The following is a 26,078-nucleotide window of genomic DNA, read 5'->3' as shown; positions in this document are numbered from 1 at the left end:
AGGTCTTGTCTTCTGGTCGGTCCGTCCCGCCACGTCCCCGGCCTCCGCCAAGCTAAGGCACGACCGGAATGCGCGGGAGGACCCGGGGCGGAGACGCCGGTAACGGAGGGGACCCAGGGCGGGTCTGCCTGAGTCCCGGCCCAGGCCGGCGCGGCGGGGACCAGCACCGAGCCCACTGCCCCGATTCCCGCGCAGGGCGAGCTCGCGTCCCCGCCCCGCCCCGCCCGGCGCCGCCCCGGGACCCGGGGACTCCAGCGGCCCGTCCGTCCCCACCCCGCGTGGGCCGGGAAGAGCGCTCAACCCCGGGCTGGAGAATCCCGAGGATCGGGAGCAGGAGAGAGGACAGGCTCCCTGCACGCCGCGCAGGGCCCGCCCCGCTGTAGAGCCGGCGGACTAGGGGGCGGCGCCGTGCGTGGAGCGCTCGCCCGCCCAGGACGGCTCACGGCGCGGCCCGCGGCGGGTCAGCGGGAGGCGGGAGGGAGGAGGTGCCGCAGCCGGGGCTAGACGTCGCCGCCCCCGCCGCCCGCGATGGGAAGTGCCTTATAAAGCCGCGACCCGCTTCGGCAGGACGGAGTCCTGGCGGCGCCGCCTTGAGCGCGGGGTCGCTCGCAGCCGCCCCCGGAGTGCGTGCGCATCCCCGGGCATCCCCGCGGGGTACCAACTTCGCCCGGCGGAGACTCCGAACCGCCGCGGCGGACCGTCGACCGTGTCCTACGGAGGAGCCCCCGCTCGCCCCTGCCGGGACCCCACTCTGCCCAAAGCGGACCCCGGGAGGGGGCCGAGGGCGCCCCCCGGTGGCAAGGGCATGCTCGGGCCGCGGCATGGCCTCGGCGGTGTTTGAGGGGACGTCGCTCGTCAACATGTTCGTGCGCGGCTGCTGGGTGAACGGGATCCGCCGGCTCATCGTCAGCCGGCGTGGCGACGAGGAGGAGTTCTTCGAGATCCGGACCGAGTGGTCCGACCGCAGTGTGCTCTACTTGCACCGAAGCTTCGCCGACCTGGGCCGCCTGTGCAAGCGCCTCCGCGACGCCTTCCCCGAGGACCGGCCCGAGCTGGCGCGCGCGCCGCTGCGGCAAGGTGCGGGGCGCCGGGCGGGTCGGGGGCTTGGGGACCCGGGAAGGGCGCTGGGCAGGGGAGGAACAGAGCTACGAGGTCGCGACAAAGTGCAAGGAAGTCGGCGGGGAGACTTACTTAAAACTGAGACCGTTTCTTCCCTCTGCCGTTTGGCACCTGATGGAGGACGTCTGAGACCCCCCCCCCCCCCGGTTCCCCGAAGAAGGGCACCGGACGGTCGTTTAGGAAGGTCTGGGTGCCGGCGTGGGGACCCGGGCGCGCACTCCTGGAGGATAAATGAGGTGGGTGAAGAGGGGACGAGGTCAGCAGGACCGTCCCAAAGAACAAGTCGCTTCTGAAGAAGGCGTAGCTTTCTGTTGCGGAGGCGACGGCGGGGACTGACAGCTGCTGGGTCCCAGCCGCCTACCCAGCTATGGAGAACCGGTGGCCGCCCGAGTGGGTTTGTTGGAGAGAGTATGCGGTGTCGGAACTGGGGGATCCTATCGGGTGGGAGAGGCCCCGTCCGTATTCTTCCCCCAAGGACAGCTGACCCTGAGCGCAGGGTGCCACGCAGCAATCTTTTCCACCTCTCCTAGGAGGGGACTGCCCCGCCTTGCATCCGACCAGCCAACCCAGGGTCCCCACCCCAGAGCTGGGTCCGCATTCGGATTTGATTAGCCACGGCCGCCTCCTCCCTGGCCCTGGTCCTGGTTGGCTGTGATTGTTGTTTTCTCAAACAGTGGTGGCTTCCCCTTTCCTCCCGCCAGCAAAAAAAGGGACTGGAAGAGCGGAGGAAACCGCAGAGAGGCCTTGATTGAGATTGGGAAGAGCGAGGTGTGGGGCAGTTAGCTAGGGACGGGAGGGACAGTAGACTTCTGAGGAGACTTCCTCCCAGTGTGTGGCCTCCAGGGGCTCCGAGACCCAGAGAAACTCTCCTTTTGGCAAAGTCCTCCGGGCAGCAATCGTGGGGCAGTTTGGGGCGAAGTTCTCACTGCTACGCGTCTGTCTCCTTGGCTGCATGTCTGGCCAAGGCTTGAGATAGCCTCCGTTTCCCCCTTGGTGATAGACCCCACCCGTGTGTGGATTATGTGGATAATTAGCTCCATTCTCAGGACACATCCCCTGGCAGACACATCATTTGGACAGGGTCCCAAAGCCACGCTAGTGTGGAGGCCCCTGGTGACAAGCCTGCCCTAGATCTCCACCCCGAGCCCTCCCAGTGGCTGAGTACCACTTCAAGATTAAACCTGCTTTTATTGCTTTGAATTTGCTATTTGTTATATAGTTTTAACTTAGCAGATGAACGTCTGAGAGAGGAAAGCATGAGGAAGGCTCCATGGTTTACTTGGTTGACTTCGAGGGCCGTAAACAAGCTTAACTTCCGCGCTCTCCCTCTGAGCAGGTCTCAGAGGTCTGCGCTGAGCCCAGACAAATGACTCAGGTTGTCGTATTTGAGAGTACCTATGATTGCCTATGGGTTTTGGTGGGGAGCAAAATGCCTGATAGTGTCTGATGACAGTGTCTGTAAATGCCACTGGTTTCCTGTCAACACCGGCCTCTTCTGGCCAGAGGTGCTGCTTGCAGAGGGTGTGGGAAGGGGTGGCATCACAGGTGAAAAGGCCTTCCCTGGAGCAGAAGGGCGGAAACCGTCTTACATTGTTCACCTGGCCTCTTTTGCATGTATGCAACCCTCTGGAGTCAAGTCAGGCTCTGCAGTGTACCCAGACAGTCTCCCAAGGGTAAAGAAAATATTTAGAAGTGGGTGGCTATCATGGAGAAAATCAAGAGCTATGAGAACATAACCCTTCAAGTATCTAAAAGGGTAGGAAGAAGCAGAAGTGGGGGTTTAGACGTATCGATGGAGCTGACAGGAGCAGCTGGGGTGAGGCCCAGTGGCTCACCACCTCCTATGTGACCATTAGAACTGTCCATCACTGGTGCCAAGTCCCAGCTGATGCAGACCTCTTACAAGGGTCCAGCCAGTACTCCCTAGATGGAATGAAGATGAATCCCGGGAGCAGTAGAGGGGTGACCCTGTATCATGATCTATTCTGGGTTCTCTTTCTCTGCTCGGTTCTTCCCTAGTACCATCTGAGTTCTGTTTCACCAAGCCAGAAAAGCCCCTTTTCTCTCTTTGATCCTTTCAAGTCTAGGGAAGTCATGTGCCAAGTAAAATACCTGAGGGGGAACTCAAAAGAAGACTCCACCTCTTCTCCATACAAATTTGTTATTTGCATTAAAAAATTGTCTGGAATTTCAAACCATCAACAGGAAAGGCATCCAGCTGTGCGTAGTACTGGCAATTTAATCTTGTCAGTCTGATTCTGAAGTCTCTATTTATTGAAATTTCTAGACCGGGTTAGATTTATGTCCTCTGGTTTCATTAGAAAAGCTTCCCCGGGAAATCTGCTCCTGAACTGCTCCTGGCAGGCTGGTGGTAGCTCCTGACACAGAGAGTGAGGAAGCTCCACTTTGCATTTCTGAATCTTCATGCAGTTGAGGAGCCTCTGAGCCCTCTGCCTTGGTTCCTCCAGTTTTGCCAGGAGAGAGATTTTAGGTGGGGAGAGTCAGACTGTATTCTTCTTCTGTGGTGCTGTGTTTGGTGGATGTCTGTGGGCTTTTTAGGCAGGGATGATGGTGCTCACATCCTTGCCTTACTGGCATTCTGTTTGGATGAGATGGGGTAGTGTTGATCTCAAGTCTTGCTTCTGTTCTGTATCGTTTTCTTCAGGAACCAGGTCTCTCCCCAGACACTAAGCAGCAGGTTTGTAGCTTATGACCTAGGGCTGATATAGCTCCCTCTTGCCGTATTGTCCTCCAACCCTGGGAGGAGGACGTAGCTGCTTCCAGTGGATGTTATGTCTGAGTTGCCAAGGTGTTCCTCCTCTTACTTTTCTGTTCTCTTTCACCACGGGGCTGTGTCTTGTGTTTAAGTCCCCTGCGGTGTGTAATACCTACTGGTTCAGATTCTGAGCAAGTTCTCTTCACTTTGTTTACATCTCACATATATGGAAAGGTCTGTGTTTAAAAGCACAACAGTGCAAATGTTTCCTGTTGATCATTTGAGTCTCTTGGAGTATTTTGATCCTCTTTTTCGAAGCACCCGTTGCAGACATGTGACGTCTGAGCTGGCCTGGTTATCTCTGCTGATACAGATTCTATTTCAAAGTGGTCAGGTGAGCTTAGACTTCTGGTGACTATGTCTTAGGTTTACCTTCATTTGTGTGGTCACATATCGGCTCCCAGGCACCATGTGGGGACAGGGGACAAGGAAATGAGTACACAACAACAGCGAAAACCCTGCAACCTGTCCTTCTGGCTTTTATATTTTGGTTAATGCATTAATAGACAAGATCAGTAAGCAATAAAATATGTTACATACCGATAAATTCTCAGAAGAAACAATAATATATATTATATATATATATATTATATATATGTGTATATATATATATATATATACATATATGCGCCACAAAAGAAGGAATGACTTTAGGGGCAGGGAACATGTTTAGATAGTTTAGATAAACGGATCAAAGATGGTCCTACTAACAAGTAGAGATTTGAAGGGAAAACCAAGGCAGTAGGTTTTGGGGGGGCGTCCAGGCAGATAGAGAGTGGGTGCAAAGACCTTGATTCTGGTGTGCTTTGGGGTTGGGGGGTTAGCAGTGAAGAGATCACTATGGCTGTAGTGGAGAGTGTAGGTTAGGGAGCTGGAGAGAGGCCGATGATGGTCAGTCATGATCTCCGTCATCATTGAGCGCTCTGAGTCAGGGAATTGATTCAGTATGAGCTGAACTCCAGCTGAGGTGCTGAGAAAATGAACAAGAACAAAGGAGGGCTGCTGGGACCAGGTGTAATCAAGCAGGTGTGAGAAGGAGCTAGAAGAAGGGGCTGGATTGGGCTAGATCGGCCTGGAAGAGAAATCCATGAAGAGACCAGCGGCTGGTGTGTAGCACACAGCACAAGCCCAGAATTCTGGCACAGGGCTTGCACTGGGCTGCAATGGGGCCACCTCAGGGGGTTATGGAGCAGGAACCTGGCATCTAGCAGAACAGCTTGTAATACAAACCTATACATGGTGTTCCTGTTCAGTTCCGTCACCAATGATGAGCATTTTCGATGTATAGGAAGGACATGGACTCTTCCTAGACTTGAGAGCCTCAGCTGGGACAGTACCAGGAACACTCAGACACTGATACAGGACATGGCTCCCACATCCCAGACTTGTGCTCTGCTACCCCAGTCTGTCCCAGTTCCCCATCACATTGTCCTCATCTGGACATCAGAGAGAAGTGTGATGTTACCACCAAACAGGGAGCATGGTTCCTGATGGATGGACCAGCTGCTGCCCAGCTGTATACAGGTCTGGACAGCACAGCAGGACATGGATGCCACCTCTGCTTAGCCTTTGATCTTGGAGTGCCCCCAAACTTTGCTGCAGCCCCATCCCCATATAGAGCCTCTGCAGGGACACCTTGCCATCTCTCTGGACACTTTTCTCTCCTCTGGGGATTTAGGCATCTCTTCTCACTCACTCACCTGTTTTTGATTCTTCCGGGTATATAGGACCCCTGACCCGTCCTGTTGTGGGATGCGTGCTCCTCCCCTCCCTTTCTTGTTTTGTATTTGTTCCCAAATCCACGTCCTGCTGCCCACACCAGGCTCCACTCCAACATCCTTGAATCTCTTCTTTTCCCATAAATGATTTCTCAGTTGCACTTGGTCTGTTTCATGCCTTAGGTCCTGTACTATGCCCCAGACCACCTGACACCTGGGTTTCCTGTCCCAGCTGTGGTTGGAACCAGTTAGAACAGCTTGCATGGACGCCACAGCTTCTCCCCGTGGGATGTGGAAGGAGAAACATATCCCTTCTTCTCCACTGGTCGTCACAGTAAGCCCACAGGCAAAGCACCCCTAACCCTGTGCACTCAGGCTGCCCTCCAGAAACTTAGGTCCAAAGCCAGTTTCAAAAAAGTTTGGGCCTGATATTTCTTTGCAGTCTGTTTTGACAGACATGTTCCAGAAGTAAAAGGGGATCCATTCATGCATTGTGCGTAGTTGAAAATAAGAGCAGCCACAATACGTGTGGACAGTGATGCAGAGAGAATCAAAGACGAGGCCTGGGTACCTCTCCACAGAGCTCAGCTCGCTGCAAATGAGGAGTGTGGGCTTGAACTTGGGTGCAAGGGGCTGGCAGTGAGGTACAAGCCAGCCTGTGTTTTGCTTGAATATTTTTAAAGGTGAAAGTGCAGGCCACGGCTCCTTCCCCTGGGCCAGCAGCAGGCTGGAGACAGTAGATTGAAGGTACATACTATCATGTATTGGCACGGCCATGCCACAGAAAGACAGTTATGGTGTTTTAGTATTTTGTGTGCTGGGGATCGGACTCAAGGCCTTGTGCATTCTAAGCACCCACTCTGCTTTGGAGCTATGCTCCCAACCCCGCATTAATGCTATTTTTGGTCCATTTTGGCATCTATGGGTCACAGTATGTGTCAGCTGGGCGGTTTTAGTTGCCATCACTTTAAAATGTTGTGTTTTGTTACTTCTCAGTCTGGAGAGGCCAGGCTCTCAATCTGAGAGCCCCTCAATATGACTTTTGTGCCTGCTGGCGGGAAGATGGGAGAAGAGTAGCCATGATCCTGTGCTCAGTTTATTCCTGGAAACTGTGGTGTCTCCTGAATAAGGCCAGGTGGCTGGTGTATATGTTCATTGGTCACAAGTTATATCTTTCTCATAAGGTACCTTTCACATGCAAACTCCTTTCTCCCATTTGTTTGGAGAACAAATGCCTCCTTACCCTTTGCTGATGAGGAAAACATGTTGCAGCACCTGGGCAGAACAGGGAAAGGAGGGGAGTGAAATATTACTTTGGACGCAGTAATATCTTATCCCCACCATTGCCTCTCCTGTGTGAGAATGTCGACAGCCTGGGAGATGGGGTGGCAAGTCGGGACACAGCTGGGTTACCATGGCAGGTACTGCCTGTGTTCCCATGCCTCCTCTGTGACTTGCTGGCCATGTGGCTTTAGCCAAATTGCTTGATCCTCAAGGTTTTACCCTCTGCCCCTCCTCCTCCTCCTTTGCCTCTTCCTCCTCTTCTTAGAGTAAGCATACAAAGTAACAGGTTCCATGGTGACAGTCCATACTCTTATTTTCATTTGCCCACCCAGCTGCCCTCCCCTCTCTCCTCTTCTCTCCTTGCTGATGGCTCATTCTTGAGATGATACCAATAAGAAAATCTGTGTGGCGAGGTGGTGAGTCCTACTGAGCAGTTGTAGCCACAAAGGACCCAGCACCAAGCTAGACACATGGAGTTGCTAGCTTTCTCGGGCTGTCTATCCTCTGCCTCTAGTAACCCCCTCCCACCCCTGTAACCCCAATAAAAGGGCTCGAGGTAGGAGAATGTGGAGGCCTGATGTCCAGCAAGACCACAGGCTGCTCCACCTAAGAGCCTGCTCACTGCTCCCAACAATGTCCTTTATAGTGTGACCCCGCCTTCCCAGTGACTCCAAGCCGTGTACCACACTGGGGACTGATTGGGGCCTATGTTCCCAAACTAGTACTTAGTGCATGGTGTGGGTCAGACTTGAATGACCGAGGAATCCCGGGTCAGCGTGTGCGTCACTCTAAGAAACAGGATTGTCAAGCGTGTGGAGCGCTTGCTGCCAAAACATGCCGGGAAAGCCGTGGTCTCTCTGCCTCAGCTCTCACCCCTCCACACCCTCCCCAGCCTCAGGGCCTCTGGTGGGCCTCCACACTGCCTTCTTCCCTTTGTCCTTCTCTCGCCTTCTACATCAGCTCATCCTTCAGGCCTCCTGCTACAGTGAGTAGGGCCTGCTCTGTGTTGTTCTGGGGCCTGGGCCCTGTCAACCGTGTGCCGTAGGTGTGTGCCTCCTGACCACCTTGTGACAGGTGCAGATGTCCAGGAGAGGTCCTGCCACAGCTTTGGACACGGCATCCCCCAAAACCCTGGTTTGTGAGCCCTTCCTGTGTGGAGAGGTGAAAATGGGCGGTTACTTTATGCCACTTATTTGTGCCCAGTTGGCAGGGGCTGGAGGGGTAGCTCAGTGGTAGAGCATATGCCTAGTATGGGAGAAGTTTTAGGACTGATCCCCAGCACAGGGGAAAAAGAATGGCCAAGTGAATGTTTTTGTTGTTGTTGTTTTGTTTTGTTTTGTTTTGTTCGTTTGTCTTGTTAAAATAGTCTCATCTTGTAGCGCTGGCTGGCTTCCTGCCCCGGCTTCCTAAATGCTGGAATTACAGGCATGTGCCACCATGCCCCGTTTGTGAATGGCTTCTCAAAACTGAGTCTTAGGAAGGAAGTTTTTGCTTTAGTTGGGGAAGAATAATGAACAGGGAGGAGGGATTAAGAAAACGGGAGAAGAAAAATCAGAGTTCAATTCAGATCTATATTTTTTCCCCACTTGGAGAAAATAGCTTGGTCCCTTTAGTAGGAGGGCCCTACTGGGAGCAGGAAGCTTTACAAGAGGAAGGAAGAGCAGCTTCCTTCTGTGGGTCCCAGGGAAGTTTCTTTCTGGCTCCACCTCTTCTGCCTCTTGCGCCTGTGGCCTGCGTTCTCAGTTCAGCACTTCAGCGGGCTCCACTCCTTACCTTTACCTCTATGGTCCCTGTAGGCCTGGCTGTGTCAGGCTCAATATTACTGAAGGGAGGGGTAGGTCACCCAGCCCGAGGGCGCTGCTGAGCCTTAGGGGTCAAGGGAACTTTCCATGTTCAGCTAAGTTCTTGCCTATGTGCAAGGCACGTGCTCATCCTGCGCAAGCGCACTAAGCAAAGACTCACTGCGGGTTTTCCAGCCTCTAGAACCTCCACCGGAGCGCCTGATTTATGTCTTAAGTCTGCGTTTTGAGCCGGTGGGAGCAGCTGTTTACAGGCTGGGCTTCCCGCTCAATAGGGAGAGCACTTGCCTTACCCGTTCAAGGCCCCGGGTTCTGTCCCCAGCAAGCCAGCGTACAAGAAGGAGGAGAGGAGAAAAAGGGAATGTTTAGAAATAACTGAATGTTTTTCTTTTCTTTTCTTTTTTTTTTTTTTTAAAAAAAAAAGCAAATCATGTTGTTTCCAAAATTTATGGCGAGTCTGTGTATACCTCTCTCAGTGCACAAATGAATACAGTCAGCAGAATGCAGTGTGTTGATGGGCGCATTTGTTAAATGGACAAGAAGCCATTTCAATGCAGCTTGATATCTGGCCCCATTTGAAAGTGCTCCCAACAAAAAAGCTGCCCCCAGGGCTGTCCTCTTAAGAGAAGCAGGTGCCGGGGGCCGTGGACCGCCCTTATTGTGCTCCTTCTCTGCTGGCCTCTGCTGCATCTTGCCTTTATTGCCAGAATTCCTCTGTAGAAGAAGCGCTCCCATTAGGACCCCCGCCTCCACCCCGTCCACATCTTCTGCAGAGGAGGCCTGGGGCAGTTGTCACAAGTGCGGAGACCAAGCTCTGTTGAACAGAAAATGTGGGACTTGAGAGCAGGGTTCCTGAGATTAGGAAACTGAATTGTTTGTGCTTGCTTCCTTCAGTTTTGATTCCAGGAATAACGCAGGTGTTTACTCTTGCCAAAAGCGGCTAATTCTAAAATAACCACAAACTGCGTTCTCATGAGGCTAAAGTCCCTGCTCCCCCCACCCCCACCCCCGCCCTGGGGTGAACGGAGGGTGGAGGGGTCGGGTGTTTGCAGCTCTTGGCTGACCGTTTTTTAAAGATAGGGTCTCACTATGTAGCTCTAGCTGGCCTAGAATTCCCTGTGTAGAATGCCAGGATTAAAGTAATACATCACCGTGCTCAGCCAGGCTGACATTTAGTCCCTGGGTATTCATGTGTTTGGCTCGCAGAAATTCATGTACGATATTATTAATATATTTTTTTTGCGCTTTTAACTGCTTATGCTAAACTTGAATAAAATTCTTATGTCACAGACTAAGGTTTTGGGGAAACTTCAAAAGTTAGAGCTATATGAGTAATTATACTTTTTCAGAAATAAGAAGGTTTTCAGGGACCATGAATTCTTTTGGTGTTGAGCAGAGGGCAATTGTCCCTTTCTGCGAGTGAGCAAAATCCTTAGACTTTCGTGGTGTGTTGGCACCCTCTGCCGGCCAGTCTTCAGAACCACAGCCTCCCAGTGGAGAAGCGGGATTTTAGCTTTGAGTGAGTACATCTGTGCACAGTCTTGTCCACTGAATTTGATCAGTACAACCACAGACAGCAAAATCACGTTAGAAACGATTTGGAAATCACAGGTGTCTATGCTTCATTCAGGGCTGGTTCCGGGACCGGAGCAGGTGCTTGCTTTTGATGAAATCAGTTAAGCACAAATTCTCTGTCCTTTTCTTGTAAGGCTACATCCGTTTGGAGACAGGGCCCCTGGCCAGCTCCAGGCTGACTTTTCTTAAACCACCAGCTGATATTAGGAATGTAAAACCCAGAAGCACCAGGGTCTCTGAAGTTCTTATATTTAAGCACATTTTAAAAAATGAAGTTGAAAATAAAGTTTATTATACACAAAAATAAAGTTTATTATACACAAGTGACATTTGGAAAAGCTGGCCCAAGCCTTTATGAGCCAAATGACTTGAGTTCCAGGGAGAAAACAAAGCGGGCGCAATAAGAAAGTGCAAATGTGAGCAAGTAGGGCACTGTGTTGATAGCCACCCTGCTTGGACCCAGGGCTCTTGTCGCCCGTTCCTGAACATTAAAGCAGAGGCTCATGTGGACAGCTGCCATTCTCAGATGGTGCTTGGAGAGTCTCACAGCTGTCAGAGAGCCCCCAGTCATGTGAGGGTCCCACAGTCTTCCTTTCCCCATTCAGTTGTCTCTCTTTGTTCGGGTCTCAAGCACACTTAACATTTCCAAAGAGCACCACCTGGCTTTCATTCAGAAACATAAGGACTGGTCTAAGGAAGCAGATGCAATGAAACCAGAAGAGCTTGTAGTCTGAATGCCACTGTACCCCTGACAGCCCCTCTCATGGCTGCCTGTGTCAGACACGGGCCTCACTGTGAGTGTGGGGGAGACCTGTCGGCCAGCTGGGCCTGTTTCTCGGTGTTATCCCAGATAACTGGTAAGATGTGCTGAGGCCACGTCCGGCATGGCCAACGTTCTGATGCTGTTTCCAGAGGCCCGAAGGGCACCCTTGCTTTTCCTGCAGCCTGGAAAACCGGACATAGCAAAGACAGTGCAGGGCTTGAAGTACATGTTGAACATGAGACAAACTGTAAATGTGTTTTCAGTAGACCGGCCCTTACTATTGTGTTCTTCCTGGTTTATCTGAAACTCACAGTTCCCAAGGTGAAATCTGGCTGCCTTGGAAGACTGATTGTTTGTATTAGATGCTTACCTCTTGCTGTATAAAACAGTGACCAAAGCAACTCATGGAAGGAAGAGCTTATGTGGGCTTATCTATAGCTCTAAAGTCCAAAACGGTAGGACAGTGTGGCAGCTAGCAGTGGGCATGCGGCAGGAGCATGGAGCTAAGAGCTCACATTTTGAACCATAAGCAAGATGAGTGAGAATTGGAAATGGTGTGGGTTTTTAGCTTGCCTGCCTCTTGTGACATGCTTCTTTTCAACAAGGCCACACCTCCTAACCTCCCCAAATAGTGTCACCAGCTGTTCAAATATCTGAGCCTATCTGGGGACCTCCTCATTCACACCACTCCACTGATCTGAAGTAGAGTGTGTTTATGTCTCTTTTGGAGGTTGTAAGCCCAACCAAGAGAAACAAAGGTGTAACCAGGGCTCTTTCATCACTTCTAATGAGCAAGAGTCAAAGCTTGCTCTTTGAGATCCAGAACGGATGCTTCCACCCCATACAGTGGTGTAGACTGGCTGTACACTGGCTGTACAGGAGGATGGTCTCCTATGAACCATGCTTTCAGAGGATAAATGTAGTCGCTGTGTTGTTTGGATGGGCTCAGAAAGAGCATTGTAGCTCTCAGAACCCAGAGGATGGCTCTGAGGAAAGCAGCTCTCTGAGGAACTGTTATGTGTTGGGATTTTGTTGGTGTCGCTCTTTTCTCTTTACAAATAAGTTCTGAATGGGTTCTGACCTCTGTGGACGACTCTGTAGCAAGGAAGGATGGTCAGAGCAACCAGGTGCATAGAGTAGTGCCTGTATCCTCCAGTGTACATTGCCACGCCCTCTTAATGACAGTGATGCTGAGAAAAGTGTCTTTGGGAGAGGTCTGTCACCATGTGAATGTCATGAGTGCATTTACAGAAACTGAGCCAGCTGTGCTGTTGCTAGGTGATATCTCTTTTAGCACCACTGTCATACATGCCACATTGTGTCCAGAATACCATCATGCCACATATGACTCTGTTTCTGTCTGTGTGTCAGTCTGTCTATCCACATAAATATTTAGAAGCTGTTTGAGGAGTTCAGGGCTTTGGGCAGAGACATTCAGAAACCCCGGCACCCTGGTATTTTCTGCTTTTCTTTCCATTTCCTTTCTTCAACAGGCAGGGGTAGGGTGGGGCTTAGAAAGAGGGGGTGGCTCAGTCCTTTTCTCTGTGATGGTTGGCATGATGTTGTGCTTGAGCGCATACAGACGCAGTGTGGATGAAGCCTGAGGTTTTCCAGTGGGCCAGTCACAACCCACTGTCACCTCTGGGTATTGCGTATTTCATGGCTGACCACCTGTGGCTGAAGAAGGAGGGAGAGAAAGAACGAGGGATGGGCAGGATCAGAAAACACTATCAACAAGCAAAGACGCTTGCAAACCTGGAGGGCCAGGTGAAGGAGCGCTGCCATTAGGGATAGCCTAGGCTAGCCTTTTAGCAGTGCCCTCTTATTTCATCTGGGCACCCTCTGGTAGTAGCTCCCAGGAACTACTGCCTGTGTTCTGGTGCTTCCCAATTTCAGTCAGTTTGTCTTTAGAGATTATTTTGATGATGTTTGTTGGTGCAGGTGGTCAGTTGCCTAAATCCTTAATACTTTACCTTTTGTGAACAAAACCAAGCCAGAGCCTGAGAGAGACTTTTTGGGACTGACCATGGTTCTGGGCTGGAGGTCTCTGGGCTTCCTTTGTCAATCACAAGATTGCGCCATTCTGGTCATAACAGAATCTAGAGCAGGGCCAGCATACAGAGGAGTCTTAATTCCATCCGTTGAAAGCTGGTAGGAGAAGCTGAAGTAGGAAGGCTCACGTCTACATTGCTCACAGGAGACAGAGAAAACTCCACGTCTCCCAAGTATAGCCTTGAGCTGTGAGGACTTTAAAAATAAAATACCGCACAGCCCCACAGCCAGTCAGAGCCTGAGGTGACCACTCTGTGGTGCCCATAACGAGCAGCGACCGATGGGGTTCCTGGAGAGGGCCGTGAGTCATGCCCACATGGGTTTTCCCTGAGATGTGTTTTTCCTTCTGAACATTGCCTTTACATGGCTTGCCTAAATATGGGCTCCGTTTAGACAGGCCCTGTGGTCTGGGAAACTGTCCTTGGTAGAGGGACTCCTTTCCTTTGTCATTAGGGGTGGTGGATCCTGGGCCACCCAGCCCTTGTACAGTCATCATACTGGAGGCAACTGGGGGGTTTCTGGGTGTGTCTGGGTGGTAGTGGCATGGCCCCAGAAGGCCCCACTGCAGGGGAGGATCTTACACCCTTGTCCTCCTCCCAATGTCATTTTTGGATGTGTGGCCTCTGGCAGCAGTCATACATCGCTGAGATGCTTCTTAGGGGGAAGATCAGCAAGGAACTGACAGAGTAGCACTTGCCACACAGGAGACAGAGCGAGTACTGAGTCTCCTTTGTCTGAGACTTTGTTTCCTGCTCCTTTAGGTCAAAAGTTCCCCAAACAAGTAACTCCTTAGTTTCTAATTACATTTCATTCTGAGTAGCAAGTTGAATTGTTTAAGCCATCCCACACTGTCTCCCCTGGCATGAGACTGATTCCTTTGTCTGTGTCACCAGGCTGTACCACCAACCATTAGCAGCAGTCTTGGTTATCAGGTCTCTTGTGTTTTGGCATCTCAGCGCTCAGGGTCCTATAACCCCCTTTTCGCTTAACGCTGGTCATAAAATGGGAAAGTAGTGATGCCAGCCATCCAGCCATGCCAAGAGAAGCTATGAAGCCCCTGTTCAAGAGAAGAGGTCTTGCCTGGATAAGGAAACCAAACCCAAACCCCCATGCATGCCGGGAGAGGTGTGGGCTCTACAGCAGAGGGCATCAATCTGTCTGTGAAATTGTCAAGGTGAGATTCATGGAAGTTTTCCCATCTCAGTTCAAACTGCAGAAGGCAACAGCTATGGCTATGGTGTGTGCTTTGAACTGAATTAGGATGGAAAAGGCTTGGTGTTTGGGGGTTTGGCTCTGTCCGTGGTTTCAAGAACTCATGGGAGGCACTGAAGTGATCTACCTTAAGAACAGGACATTTTGCTGTGGAAGGTGACATTGGCTTGGTGTCCTCACCGTGGGACACCTGTTGTGTATCTGTCACTTGTTTCATCATGGGGTGCTCACCTGACTGACCTGGCCGTTTCTGTCTCTGTTGTAGGACTACTTGCCATCAAGGGTGCACAGGACATAGAGACCAGGCTCAATGAGGTGGAGAAGCTGCTGGAGACGGTCATCAGCATGCCCTGTAAGGTGAGGAAGGGGTTCAAGGTGGGCGGGGAGCCAGAGTGCCCCATCACCACCCAGACTCAAAGACAGCTGCTTCCATCCCGTTCACCATTTCACCCCCACTAGCAGTCTCTGTGGACAATCAAGGGAAGGAAAACTTCCGTGGGCTTCCTGCAGGAGTCCTTTCTCAAGTAGAGCCATGAGGTGTGATGCAGGAGGGGACAGAGGCCTTTGCTTCTTTCCCTCCCCTCTGAACTGCCCTTCTTACTTAGGTTTAGGACAGGCACCAGGAAGCCAAGGGCAGTGCCAGCATCCACACTGGCAGCGTGGTTTTCAGTGATGTCTCCCAGTACACTGGGTCTGCGAGCTGGATGCAGAGAAATAAGAAGAACCTGCAGGGTCGGGCAGAGCATCTTAGCCTTAAAAGTTCTGTTTTCCACCGACAAATGGAGGATGTAGAGAGGAAATAAGAAAGGAAAGGAGAGAGCCGGGTGTGAAATGCCAGGCGTGTGCCAAGCATTCCGCAGAGCCACCCACCCTAGCCAGAAGCCTCACCTGTCAGCCACTTGTAGACAAAGAAACCGCAGTGATCCTGTCACTGGGCATAGGCCGTCAACCAGCCCCTGTACAGGCCTGGGGCTGCCTCCTGAGCATCACATCAGTTGGGGGTCACTTCTGTGCAGAAACATTGCCCCAGCACATACACGGGGCCTGCTGTGGAGAGCTTTCCGTCTTCGGTAATCAGTGTGTTTATTCCCAGTATTCTAGGTCTGAGGTTGTGCTCACCTTCTTTGAAAGATCACCTCTGGATCAGGTGTTAAAAAATGATAACGTCCATAAAATTCAACCCAGCTTTCAAAGTCCCGTCAAAATATCAGGTAAGAGCCATGGTCAGGGTGTGGGGACTGCTATCAGTGGCTGTGGTGATCAAGGCCTTTCCGCTGTGGCATTGGGGTGGGTGGGCTCAGCCTCCTCTCTTGGGCTCCAAAAAGTCGCTTCCCTAGAACAGAGGAATATCGACTGAGAAATGATCTCCCTACTCAGTGTGCCTTCCGCTTGGTGACTGCACAATATTGCCATTCTTCCAAATCGGCTTAATTGGCATGTTAATTAGAACTTACTTAAATAGTATTATGAGGAAGTCTTTTTAGAAAGTTTATTATTTTAAATTTGTATCTGTGTATGTGTTTTATCTGCGTGCATGTATATTTATATATGTGGGCTTGGCAATGCACGGAGGCTACAGAAGGCATTGGAGCACCCAGAACTGGAGTTGTAGACGGTTGTGAGGGCTGGGAACCTAATGGGGCTCTTCTGGAAGAACATCAGCATTTCTCCAACCCCAGGAAGGCATTTTTCAAGGCATGACTGGAGTCATGTAAGCTAACCTGTGGAAGGAAGCTCCTGAGAGGGGGCATTGAATTTGGCTATTGGCTTTAGGGAAGCTCTTAGCTTCAGTACTCTGCATAGACATTGGACTGTGCCTTCTAGCACTAGAGGTCAGCCAATGTAAGGTCGAGTCATTATGGTAGGATCTACAAAGGAAGGAAGGAGCCCCTTGCCCTGTTTGCTGTTTTCTTAAGAGCTTGTTATACTTGTTCAGAGAATACTAGGTTTGCATTTCTGTTACTTTTTTATTTTTTTGTTTCTTTGAGAGGCTGACCTTGAACTCTCAGCAGTCCTCCTCAACTTTGTCTGCCTCCTAAGTATTGGAATTAGAGGCACACACCTCTTGGAGTGCGACTTTGGACCATGGTGCTGATGAACACTGTGTAGGAAAGAGAGCACATCCTGGTGGCTTCTGGGACTGGGTTTCCCCAGGCAAGGGGTAATCAGCTGGTGGCCCAAAGGCTGATACCAACGTTTGCAAGAGGAGAGGGGGACATGGGAGAAGAACATGGCTTGACCTGTAGAAAGGAGAGGTGTGATTTGGTGCCCGCTGTCCATCGCAGCCTCTCTAGATGGAGGAGGAACAGGGGGTGTGTGACGCGAAGCAGATGGGACAGGAGCTCAGACCTGTCTGCAGGAGGGGTAAGTAGAGGAAGGAAGCCAGGCAGATACAGTGCTGCTGCTGCTGCTGCTGCGTCTTTGCTATACAGGGATGACAGGCCCAGCTGTGTGATGGGCGAACTGGCTGGGTGGGTTTTAGGACCTGGGGTAGGAGAGTGCTGGATATGACTGGGTGCACAGGGTGGGGGTCCTTCTGGGCTGTTCATTGTCTGGCAGATCTCTGGGTTATCTTAAAGGGGATTGGGCAGTGCAGGGGCCTAGGAGCCTTTTGTTAACCGGCACCTGGGCTCCAGAACTACCCAGCTGATTGCGTGTGGTGAGGCTGTCTGTCTGGGTTGTGTGAGCAATGGATGGATTTTGATCTGGTCCATCCTGGGTCATCCTGGACCCTCAAGGGTCACCAAGGCGAACCCTTCCCACCCGCCGCCATTCTCGACAATTCTCTCCATTTAGGAAATAGATGTTGATGGTCAAGGCCTACACCGACCTTTCTTTCCTTCTCTTGGGGGGTGTCTTCGTGCACTGTAGCATCTGGGGAGATGATGGGTGCCGTGGAGTTGGCATAGGCCCCCCCCCCACACTCTCCAGATGGTGATTTACAGGGCCCAGCCATATGAGTGTCCTGACTTTTCTCTTTGAATGTCGAGGAGGCTGTAGATGGTGAGGGCTCCACCAGAGGGCAGCAGGCACCGGTTGTCAATATTCTGGGGCCTCAGCAAGGGTAGACACTCAGACTTTAAGCATTCATTTTCTGCGTTGATCTAAATGTTTATCAAACCTAAGAGCACACAGTTCCTAAGTGTTTTGCACTGCGGCTGTGACTGTGCAATAAAGGCTTCAGCCTCATCTAGTAATGGCATAGAACCAGTAGACTTCAGCCACAAAAATGACTGTTCCTATTCCAGGTTTGAAAGAAAGTACACTTTTTTTAAATCCAGTATCTGTTCAATGTTGGCCATGATTTTAACTATATGGGATAGAAAAGTCAGCCAGTTAATAAAGGGATATTGTTTGTACTTGTGTTCTGTTGCTGGAGTAAACTGAAAATATAATGCCAGGGAGGACTTAGAAGGGGGGGGGGGGGGGACTGTACTGTGAACTCATCCAAGGCTGACTGAAGATCTGCAGAAGAAAAGGAATCAGACCTGAAGGGGTGGTGGCATAGGACGACTGTAAACTTAGCCACAGTTACAAATTGGGAAAAATCACCATTATAGCACCATGAACACAGGCTTTGAGCTGCAAAAACAAACAAACAAACAAACAAAAAACATCCATTGATGGAGATAAGCTAAGACCAGTGGGTGAAGTGGGTGAAGGAAAAACAGGGTTTGGGCAGTATTAAGACCTTATTCTCTGAGATGTTGATGACAGAGAGAGAGAAAACAGACTTACTTTGAGGACATCCTGTGGAACATCCTTAGCGATCACAGTCAGGATATCCAGTAGGCCTGTGCACATTATGCGGCGTGCACGGATGCATGTGTGTGCCATGTTTTCACAGAGGTCGCTTGGCATGCCCTGTGGGATCCCTCCCAATGACTCATCACTGAGGTCTAACCACCTAGAAATCTAGGTCCAGGAAGAGGAGTAAAGTAGCTCACCCGACTTCTTTACAAGACACGGGAAACAAGGAAAGACCAGAAGCCATCAGGATCAGGGAGATGAAGACACAGGGGCTCAGTGCAGGAAAGGAGTTCTGGACTGGATCTGTAGCAGAAGAAAAGTGCCAATGGCGGGACACTAGTGAAACCCCACTGAAAGGGCTCTACACTTAGTAGCATCATCCTCTTGTCGTTCCCTGGATGGTATGAGGGACCCTAACCGTATGAAATTTTGCCAGTAGGGGGAGCTGCTGTGGGGTATGTCTTTATGGCTTACCTGTCATGCTAAAGTTAACCATAAATTAAACATTACCAAATATGGACATAGGAATATAAAAGTATCTTGAGGTCTGGAGAATGGCTCAGGGGCAGAACCATTGCCTAGCAATGTTGGGCCTTAGGTTTGGTCCTTGCATAGGGCATGGGACCAAAATGCACTGTTTCTAGAGTTAGGGATGTTACTTAAAAAAATTAAACTAGCTAGTGATTTTTGTTACGTGTTCTAAACTGACAGGCCAGAAATTTGTATCTTAAGTTTGTTTGAAAATAGGCTGCTATAGGCTGCTAAAAATAGGCTGCTATAATTTTCTTTAATTATAACATTTTCTTTCAGATGATGGTGATGATGATGATGATTATACCACATCAGGTAGAAAATCATGACCAAGAGGGGTGGTAATAATTAGTATTATTTGAGGCCCCAAGGTTCGTAAAGGTCTTCAGACATAACCTATTTAATGTGCAACCAAGTCCATGTAGAGGATACGAAGCAGAACTAACCTGTTCTCCAGGCACAGGTAGCAGGAACAGGGTTGGAAACAGCTGAACTGGAGGTCAGTGTGATGGACACTGATGCCATGGATTGCCGGCAGCACTGTAGTCTGTGGCTCTGTAATATGCCCATCACAAGCCTTTATTGAGCTTGAAGGCACAAGTCCTCAGTCCACCCCTGTTGGCTAGTTTTCTCATTGCTGTGACTACCTGAAACAGCGTGAAGGAGAACAGGTTTATTTGGGCTTACAGGTTAAGAAGAGATGCAGCCGGTCCTAGCAAGGAAGGCTTGGTTGTGGGAATGTGTGATAGCAAACTCACCCCTAGCAACTTACTTACTCCAGTTAGCCTCCTCTCCTAAAGGTTATCCCAACCTTCCAAAACAGTATGGCTGGCTAGGGACTAAGTCTTCAAACACACAAGCCTATGGAGGATACTGCACACTCAAAGCACAGCCCCACCTTCCCGGGAAGACTGATCCCACTCAGGCTGTTGTTGTGCAGTGTGTAGCTGGTGCCTGCGGAGGGCGCCGCTGCGGGACTGTTGGCGAAGCAGTCATTATAAACAGGTGGCTCCCGGCGGTTAGACACACGCTAAGCTCAGGCTGTCTTTGTTGTAAATTTCGGATAGCTCCTCTTAGGTCTTTTAAGTGACAGTTCTTCTTAAGGCATTGTTTTGAAGTGAGCGGGGGAGATACAAAGATAGACTGTCACAGAATCTTTGCTCCAGTTTTAGCTAGCACAGGCATGGGAGAGCCATGAGTGTCTGGCTAGGATTTGAGCCTGCTGTGGTACCTGCTTTTGTGTCACCATTTCTCGGTGAGCCATCTCCCTCCAGGCCAGTTTGGAATGAATGCACTGAAGGCATAGACTCCAGTCGTATGCTCAGGGGTTTGAGAACTGGTTGGCTCAGAGTGATGAGGATCAGGGTGGGCATCCAAGAGGAACCCAGAGCTTCTGCAGGCCATAGTTTGTGAAATACCAGCAATTTGAGAAATATTCCTCTGTGGCCTGGGGCTAGGCCTTTGAGACACTGGATACCGATATGCTTTAGTGTCCTCAGGGCCCAAATGGACTTGGGAACTTCAGATTTCATTTATGGTTCTTAGTGATAGACATGTGAGGGGCAACTTGTTCCAAATCTGTTCTGGAAGGACCAGGAAAGATTCCACCTCCTTGACCTTGCAGTTCACGTTTAGCAAAGGTTAGGCATGATGGCAGCTTCAGGAGTTTGCACAGAAGTGATGTGCGGCAGTGACATCTGTTTGAACTCCTGGGATCCCTTCCCCACCCCAGCTTTCGTTGGTGGAAGAAAGAGCCCTGGCTGTCAGTTAGCAGTGTGGAGGCTGTACCGGTGCTGCTGCCTGCACTTCCTCAGACAGACAGATTTGGGTCAGAGTTAATAAGAGCAATGAAGAAGGCGGCTCTCTGCTGCCACACCCTTTGATCCCTTTGATTGCGGAGGCTAGAGGATACGAACTCCCGTGGGGTTTAGGGAGTTCCAATCTGACTCGCTAAGCAGCTAAGCAGCTCCCCTTTGCTGTCTGAACACAGAGATGTAGCTGGCCTGAGTTCCCAGACCCACTCCTTGGTTCGTAGAGTCCCCCTCCAGTGCTGCAAACCACTGGGTGGAGGAAAAGGGAAGAGGGCAGGGGAGGGAGCCAGAAGCTGATATCCCATGAGTGTGACTAAGATAGTGCTGGAAGAGGCCAGTGACAGTGCTGGCCCCTTCTCCAGGAAAACAGAACATTTCAGCAAGTACTCGACAAATTGATGAATGATTGTTTTTGCAAGAGTGACAGAAAACCTATTTTTCTTTTCTTTTCTTTTTTTTTTCATTCTGGGTAGTTCCCTGATTCTCTGCATGGGGACAGAAGTTCACAGAAAGGAACACTAAATGCCTAGAAAGGTTAAAAATAATCAGGAAGACATAAGTTTCATCATGAAAAAAAAAAGCAAATTTATATGCTCAGGAATAAATTAAACTGTGGTCAGATGGGGGGAGAGGACTAAGATAATCCTTTAGAAGCAAAGGCATTTGATGTTCAGTGACCCTTAGGATAGGGAGAGATTCTCTTGTTGGCTGGAGAGGAGGAAGGGTTAAAGTCAGCTGTGTCTCGAATGTGTGGATGTGATCTTGATGATTAAGCATATCCCAGAATCTGGGGTATGTTGTTATGTGTGTCTTTTAGGGCTAGAGCCTGGCTTGAAAGGACTACAGAGGTCCTGAGCATGTAGCTCAGCTGCCTGGGAGTCAAGGACTAGGGGTGACTGAGGCTCACAGAGAGGGGAAGAGTCCAAGGATGGCAGCTAGCCTACTGATCCCCTAAAAGGAGAGAAATGCAGTTCCTTCTGAACTGTCAAAGCTATGGTAGGCAAAAGAAGAGAGCCAAGCCATGCTAGATTCTTACACAGTCAGCTCTGTGTCTGTGGGTCTAGAATCTATGGATTCAACCAGTCACAGGCCAAAATACTGGGGAAAAGTACTGTGTCTACTGATGATGCTTAGCCCTTTGTCCTCAGTCATTAAAACAACGATTTATGTATCATTTACATTGCATCAGGTATTATAAGTGATCTAAAGATGATTTAAAACCTAGAGGGAGGATGGGTGGAGAGGCTAGAAACGATGTCCCATTTCGAATAAGGGATTTGAACATCCGGGCTTTGATGTTCAAAAAGGGTGTCTGTAACTAAATGGATGCTCACTTGCCATGATGGATTCCTGGGCATCATGGGATACTAAAGTGCGGTAAATCCTTGGAGATTCTGAAATACAGTCTTGAAGGTTTCCCACAGAGGAGAAAAGTCCCAAGGCCACAAGGCTGCGGCCTGAGTCTCCAGCTTAGTGCCAGCCAGCACTCCTTCACTCCAGCCCTTCCGTAGGAGAACCATAGGAGAACCAGTAGAACCCTTGTGAACCAACAGCCAGTGTTGATACAGGAAGCTGTTTTTGTTTGCTGGTTTCTTTACCCACATCTGGGCTTATTGGGGGAAAGTATTAGTTTAAATATACAGTTTTATGACAAACGCAATCTGATCTCATCTGACACTTAGCACCACCCTGGATGTCGATGCTGCCAGCCCTGTCTCCACCACGGGCTAGAGAGCTCCGAAAGGGCAGGGAAGCTGTGCAACGTCATGTGTTACAAGGGTAGAGAGATCAATAGAGGGATTTTCTGGGAGAGCAGACCAGGGGCATTAGGCGATGGGGAAGGGGGGATTGACTTAAACTTCAGTTCTAAAATTTTATTTCACAATTTCATACACACACACACACACACACACACATATACATACAACACACACACATACATACATACAATGTGCTGTGATTATGCTCCCCTTACCCACTGTCCTCTCTTAGCACCCTCTCCCTCCCATACTAAGCCCCTTCTCGTTACAAGTTCCCCTTCCTGTTTTCATGCCTTTTTACCTATTTTTAAATGATGTACTATATCTAATTAGAGTTGCTGGTGTGACCATGGCAGAAGCTTATTTACTGAGCAAGGGCAACTGGACTGTGTCTACACCACCAAGGACTGTCACTTCTCCCACAGCTCCTCAGGAAGAGGTGGGATCTTCTGGGTCCCTCTTCCATCCATGACAGTGTTGATGGGTCCAACCTTGTGCAGGTAGCCATTGTTGCTGTGAGTTCCTGGGTACAGCCGCTCTGTTGAATCCAGAAGGCAGCAATTCACAACCCTGTTTCCCATCCAGCTCTTACATTCTCTCCATCTGATCTTCCACAATGTTCCCTGAGCGTTGGAGTGGGCATTGTAGAGGGCATTGTAGATGTGCTGTTTAGGGCTGAGCACTTATTCTCAGCACTGTGATCAATTATGAGCTTGCATTAATAACTGCCCAGTGCAGAAAGAAACATCTCTGGGCAAGGCTGAGAGCGGTCGATCTATATTAAGTCCTGAAATACTAAACCCCAGGTACTGACCTCTCCTGAATGCTTACGTCATGGCTTTGGTTTTTCAGAAATCATGAGGTCCAATGGATTTTGTTTGGCAAACACAGAAACTATAGTCATTGACCACAGCATACCCAACGGGAAGGACCAGCTCCTGGATGCGGATTCCACAGAGCATTTGTGAGTACATGGTTTCTAATGTGATTTCATACATGGGTTCGAAAGCTGGTGGCTTGTGCAATGAGCTGTAGCAGTGGTTCCTAACCTTCTTATTGCCACAACCCTTTAATGCAGTTCTGTATGTTTAAAACAGTTTCTCATGACTCCAACCACAAAATTATTTTATTGCTACTTGTACTATGTAGTTTTGCACAACTATGCAGATGGTATACACCTCCTGTGAAAGTGTCATTCAACCTCCTTCCCCCAAAGGGGTTGCGACCCACAGGTTGAGGACAGCAGCAGACTCCACCAGTTTGGGGGCTCTGTGTTAAAACTGTGTCTCATAGTCTGGTGAGAGTTTGATGAATTGATCTAGGGGGAGGAATAGTCACCCAGTCACTCAATGTGAGGGGCATTCAGGCAGAGTTGCAAAACTCCAGGATCTAGTTTGGGTTGGCTCTGAGGTGTGAAACCCTCTCCTCTGATCCAAAATCCAGGATCCACACGCCTCCACACTTCCTAGACCGGGGCTGTGACACATATGTTTGCCTCCCAGGTTTACGTGTGATCCGTTAGAACCCTGCTCTAGAGAGGAGCTTTGATTCCTGAGGGCTGGACAGCCAAGGGCCACAATGTTGCCCGCTTTCTACCCACCTCTGCAATGGAATTCTGGCTAGACTGTGTGTGGAGGGCCTGCCACCCAGAAGCCAGCAGTAACATTGCTCGGCTCCTGCCAGTCAGCTCCTTGGTGAATTACATGGGGAGCAGAGTCACCAGATAGGGTGACAGGAGGTCAGGCTTTGTTGCTGGGTGTTCCTGGGGACAGACAGGGGTCCCTGGCAATGCTACAGAGGCAGACCTAGGCCCTGTAGAAGTTGGTGATGTGAAAAAGCCTCCATCGGACTTTTCTACCACGACAGTCCCCGGCCATCATGATCTCACGCAAAGCTGAGGGGCTTTCCTTCTCTTAACACCCACTCAGTGTCAGCTAGAGGTCCCCAAGAAACCTCATATGGGTGAAGCATCCCATGGTGTCTTGGTGAGGCACGCCTAGGGGCTAGGCAGGCCGTGAGAACTCCGTTAACATAGCTTCTCACCACATTCTCATGCAAGCTTCTAATATCATGCCCTCTGTGAAAGTTCTTTAGTAGTCTCAGAAATGGTGCTCCAGAATGAGGACATCCGTCTGTTAGGCATGTTCTTCAGAAACAGTGCTCCAGAATAAGGACATCTGTCTGTTAGGCACAGTCTTCTTCCGGTGTCCTTTCTTTCCTCCCATCTTCAGGACATCCTCTAGTCTGAGGGCAGGTGAAGGCTGAGCAGGTGGAGGGAAGGTCAGGATGGTCCCGTGCACACACTGTGTAAGCTTCCCACATCCACACAATTTTCATCCTTCAGAGCCTGATTCACTGTAGATCAAACCAGGCTTGGACACCAGGTAAAGCCTTCCCTCATGCCATGGGAAGCCTCCTGTGGTGTCCCTCCCTGTTGTCCTTGCAAACTCCTGTTCCTTGAGGACACATCACCTACATCTGTCTGTCCACTGCTGACCTCCAAGTTGATACAGGGCCTGGCACAGAACAGGAGCCAGAATATCAGGAAGTGTGAAGGCCCCACTTAGTAACCTGCAGATGCAGAAAGTAATTGCAAAGACCGCAAAGCTCAGAAGCGCCACCCATTTTAGACAGTTTATATATTCATAGTTCTTCCCACGTGTCGGCCGCATACCTGGGAAGGACCTCCTCTTGTTGATGTCCCTCATCCTCTTCCATAGAGCCTGGATCCCTCAGTATCCTTGCACTGTGCTGGCTACCCCTTATCTTCCCTTTCTTCTAACTCGAGTCCTGTAATGTGTCCTTCACCTCTGTCATCTCTTTCAGGTTTGAGAATGGTAGTGAGTTCACCTCAGAGCTGGAAGATGGTGATGACCCAGCAGCTTATGTCACCAACTTGTCCTATTACCACCTGGTTCCATTTGAGACAGACATTTTGGACTGAGCCTCTCCATCAGGCCTTCTCTGCCTCGGTTCTTGACTGCATGTCCTCACGCCGTTCACTGTGCGGGCCCCAAGGGCCAAAGCTGCTGCTCAGCCTGGGCCGCCCAGAGTCCTGAGGTTCACCAGGCCTGAGTGTCCTGAAAGTGGAGGCACAGGGGCCCTCGACCTCCACAGGCTAACCGTAGGTCTCCAGCAACAGGCGGCTATGGGTCCTGCAGCTCTGTGGGGCCTTCTACCTGCACTCAGCTCTGCCAGCCTGCCTCTTTTCCCGGGACTCACTGTTCCTGCGGGCCATACTTCCCCTTGTTCTCACTGCCTACTGGAGGGGAGCATTCCTCTTGGTCACATGGCCCTGACTCTCCACTTTCCTCTCGTATGTCAAAGGCACAAAGCCTTTCAAGCGGACTTTTGATAAGTCACCAAGTTCTGGACCTAATGGGCAAGGGATATTAAGTGAGTCAGGACTTCCCTGAGAAGGATGTGTGGCTTTCAGGTTTTGTTTGGTTTTCCTTTACATCTCCTTGGAAACTGGGTTTGGCGTCAGCTTGGAAGGAGACACAACATCAAGCCTGAAGAGGAGTGCTGGCTTCCAGGAAGGGAGAGCATTCACAGTCAAGTGCACGTGAACCCAGTGTAAAAGTTTTCTTCCAGAGAAGAGAGCGTCTTCCTGTCTGCCAGCACCTGTCAGTTCTCCTGCCAGGCAGCGATGCTGTCACCACACCCTAGGGTGCTTCAAGTCCCTCCCGTGGTGCACCCAGTGGCATAAATGCCAGGATGAATCATAAAGAAAAGGATGGGGAGGAGGGGAAGCTTACAGCTTAGACCACAGGAAGGTCTGGGTCCTGCAAGCTCATCTCCTCATCGTGTCTACTAATGACCAGCACTTGCTAATGTAAATAATAGTAACTTATTGAAAATTCTAATTCTTTTACACAGTCTGTTTTTAATCTATTTTAATTAAATAAAATCTATTGCTCTACTTTGA

At 50.2% G+C, this 26,078-nt stretch overlaps 1 protein-coding gene across 1 annotated transcript; it reads left to right on the top strand.

The window, feature by feature from the left end:
- The first annotated feature begins 519 nt into the window (after positions 1-519).
- On the top strand, positions 520-26,078 carry Pxdc1 (PX domain containing 1). The gene is made up of 5 exons (XM_021652578.2): positions 520-1,077; positions 14,564-14,655; positions 15,392-15,509; positions 23,003-23,114; positions 24,977-26,078. Exons 1-5 carry the CDS (start codon positions 822-824, stop codon positions 25,092-25,094), a joined length of 696 nt encoding a protein of 231 aa, XP_021508253.1. The 5' UTR covers positions 520-821; the 3' UTR covers positions 25,095-26,078.

This window comes from Meriones unguiculatus, chromosome 19 (assembly GCF_030254825.1).
Source record: "Meriones unguiculatus strain TT.TT164.6M chromosome 19, Bangor_MerUng_6.1, whole genome shotgun sequence".
NCBI classification, from domain to species: Eukaryota; Metazoa; Chordata; class Mammalia; order Rodentia; family Muridae; genus Meriones; species Meriones unguiculatus.
Note: the sequence above shows the minus strand (reverse complement) of the source record. Positions and strands in the feature narration are given on the sequence as shown.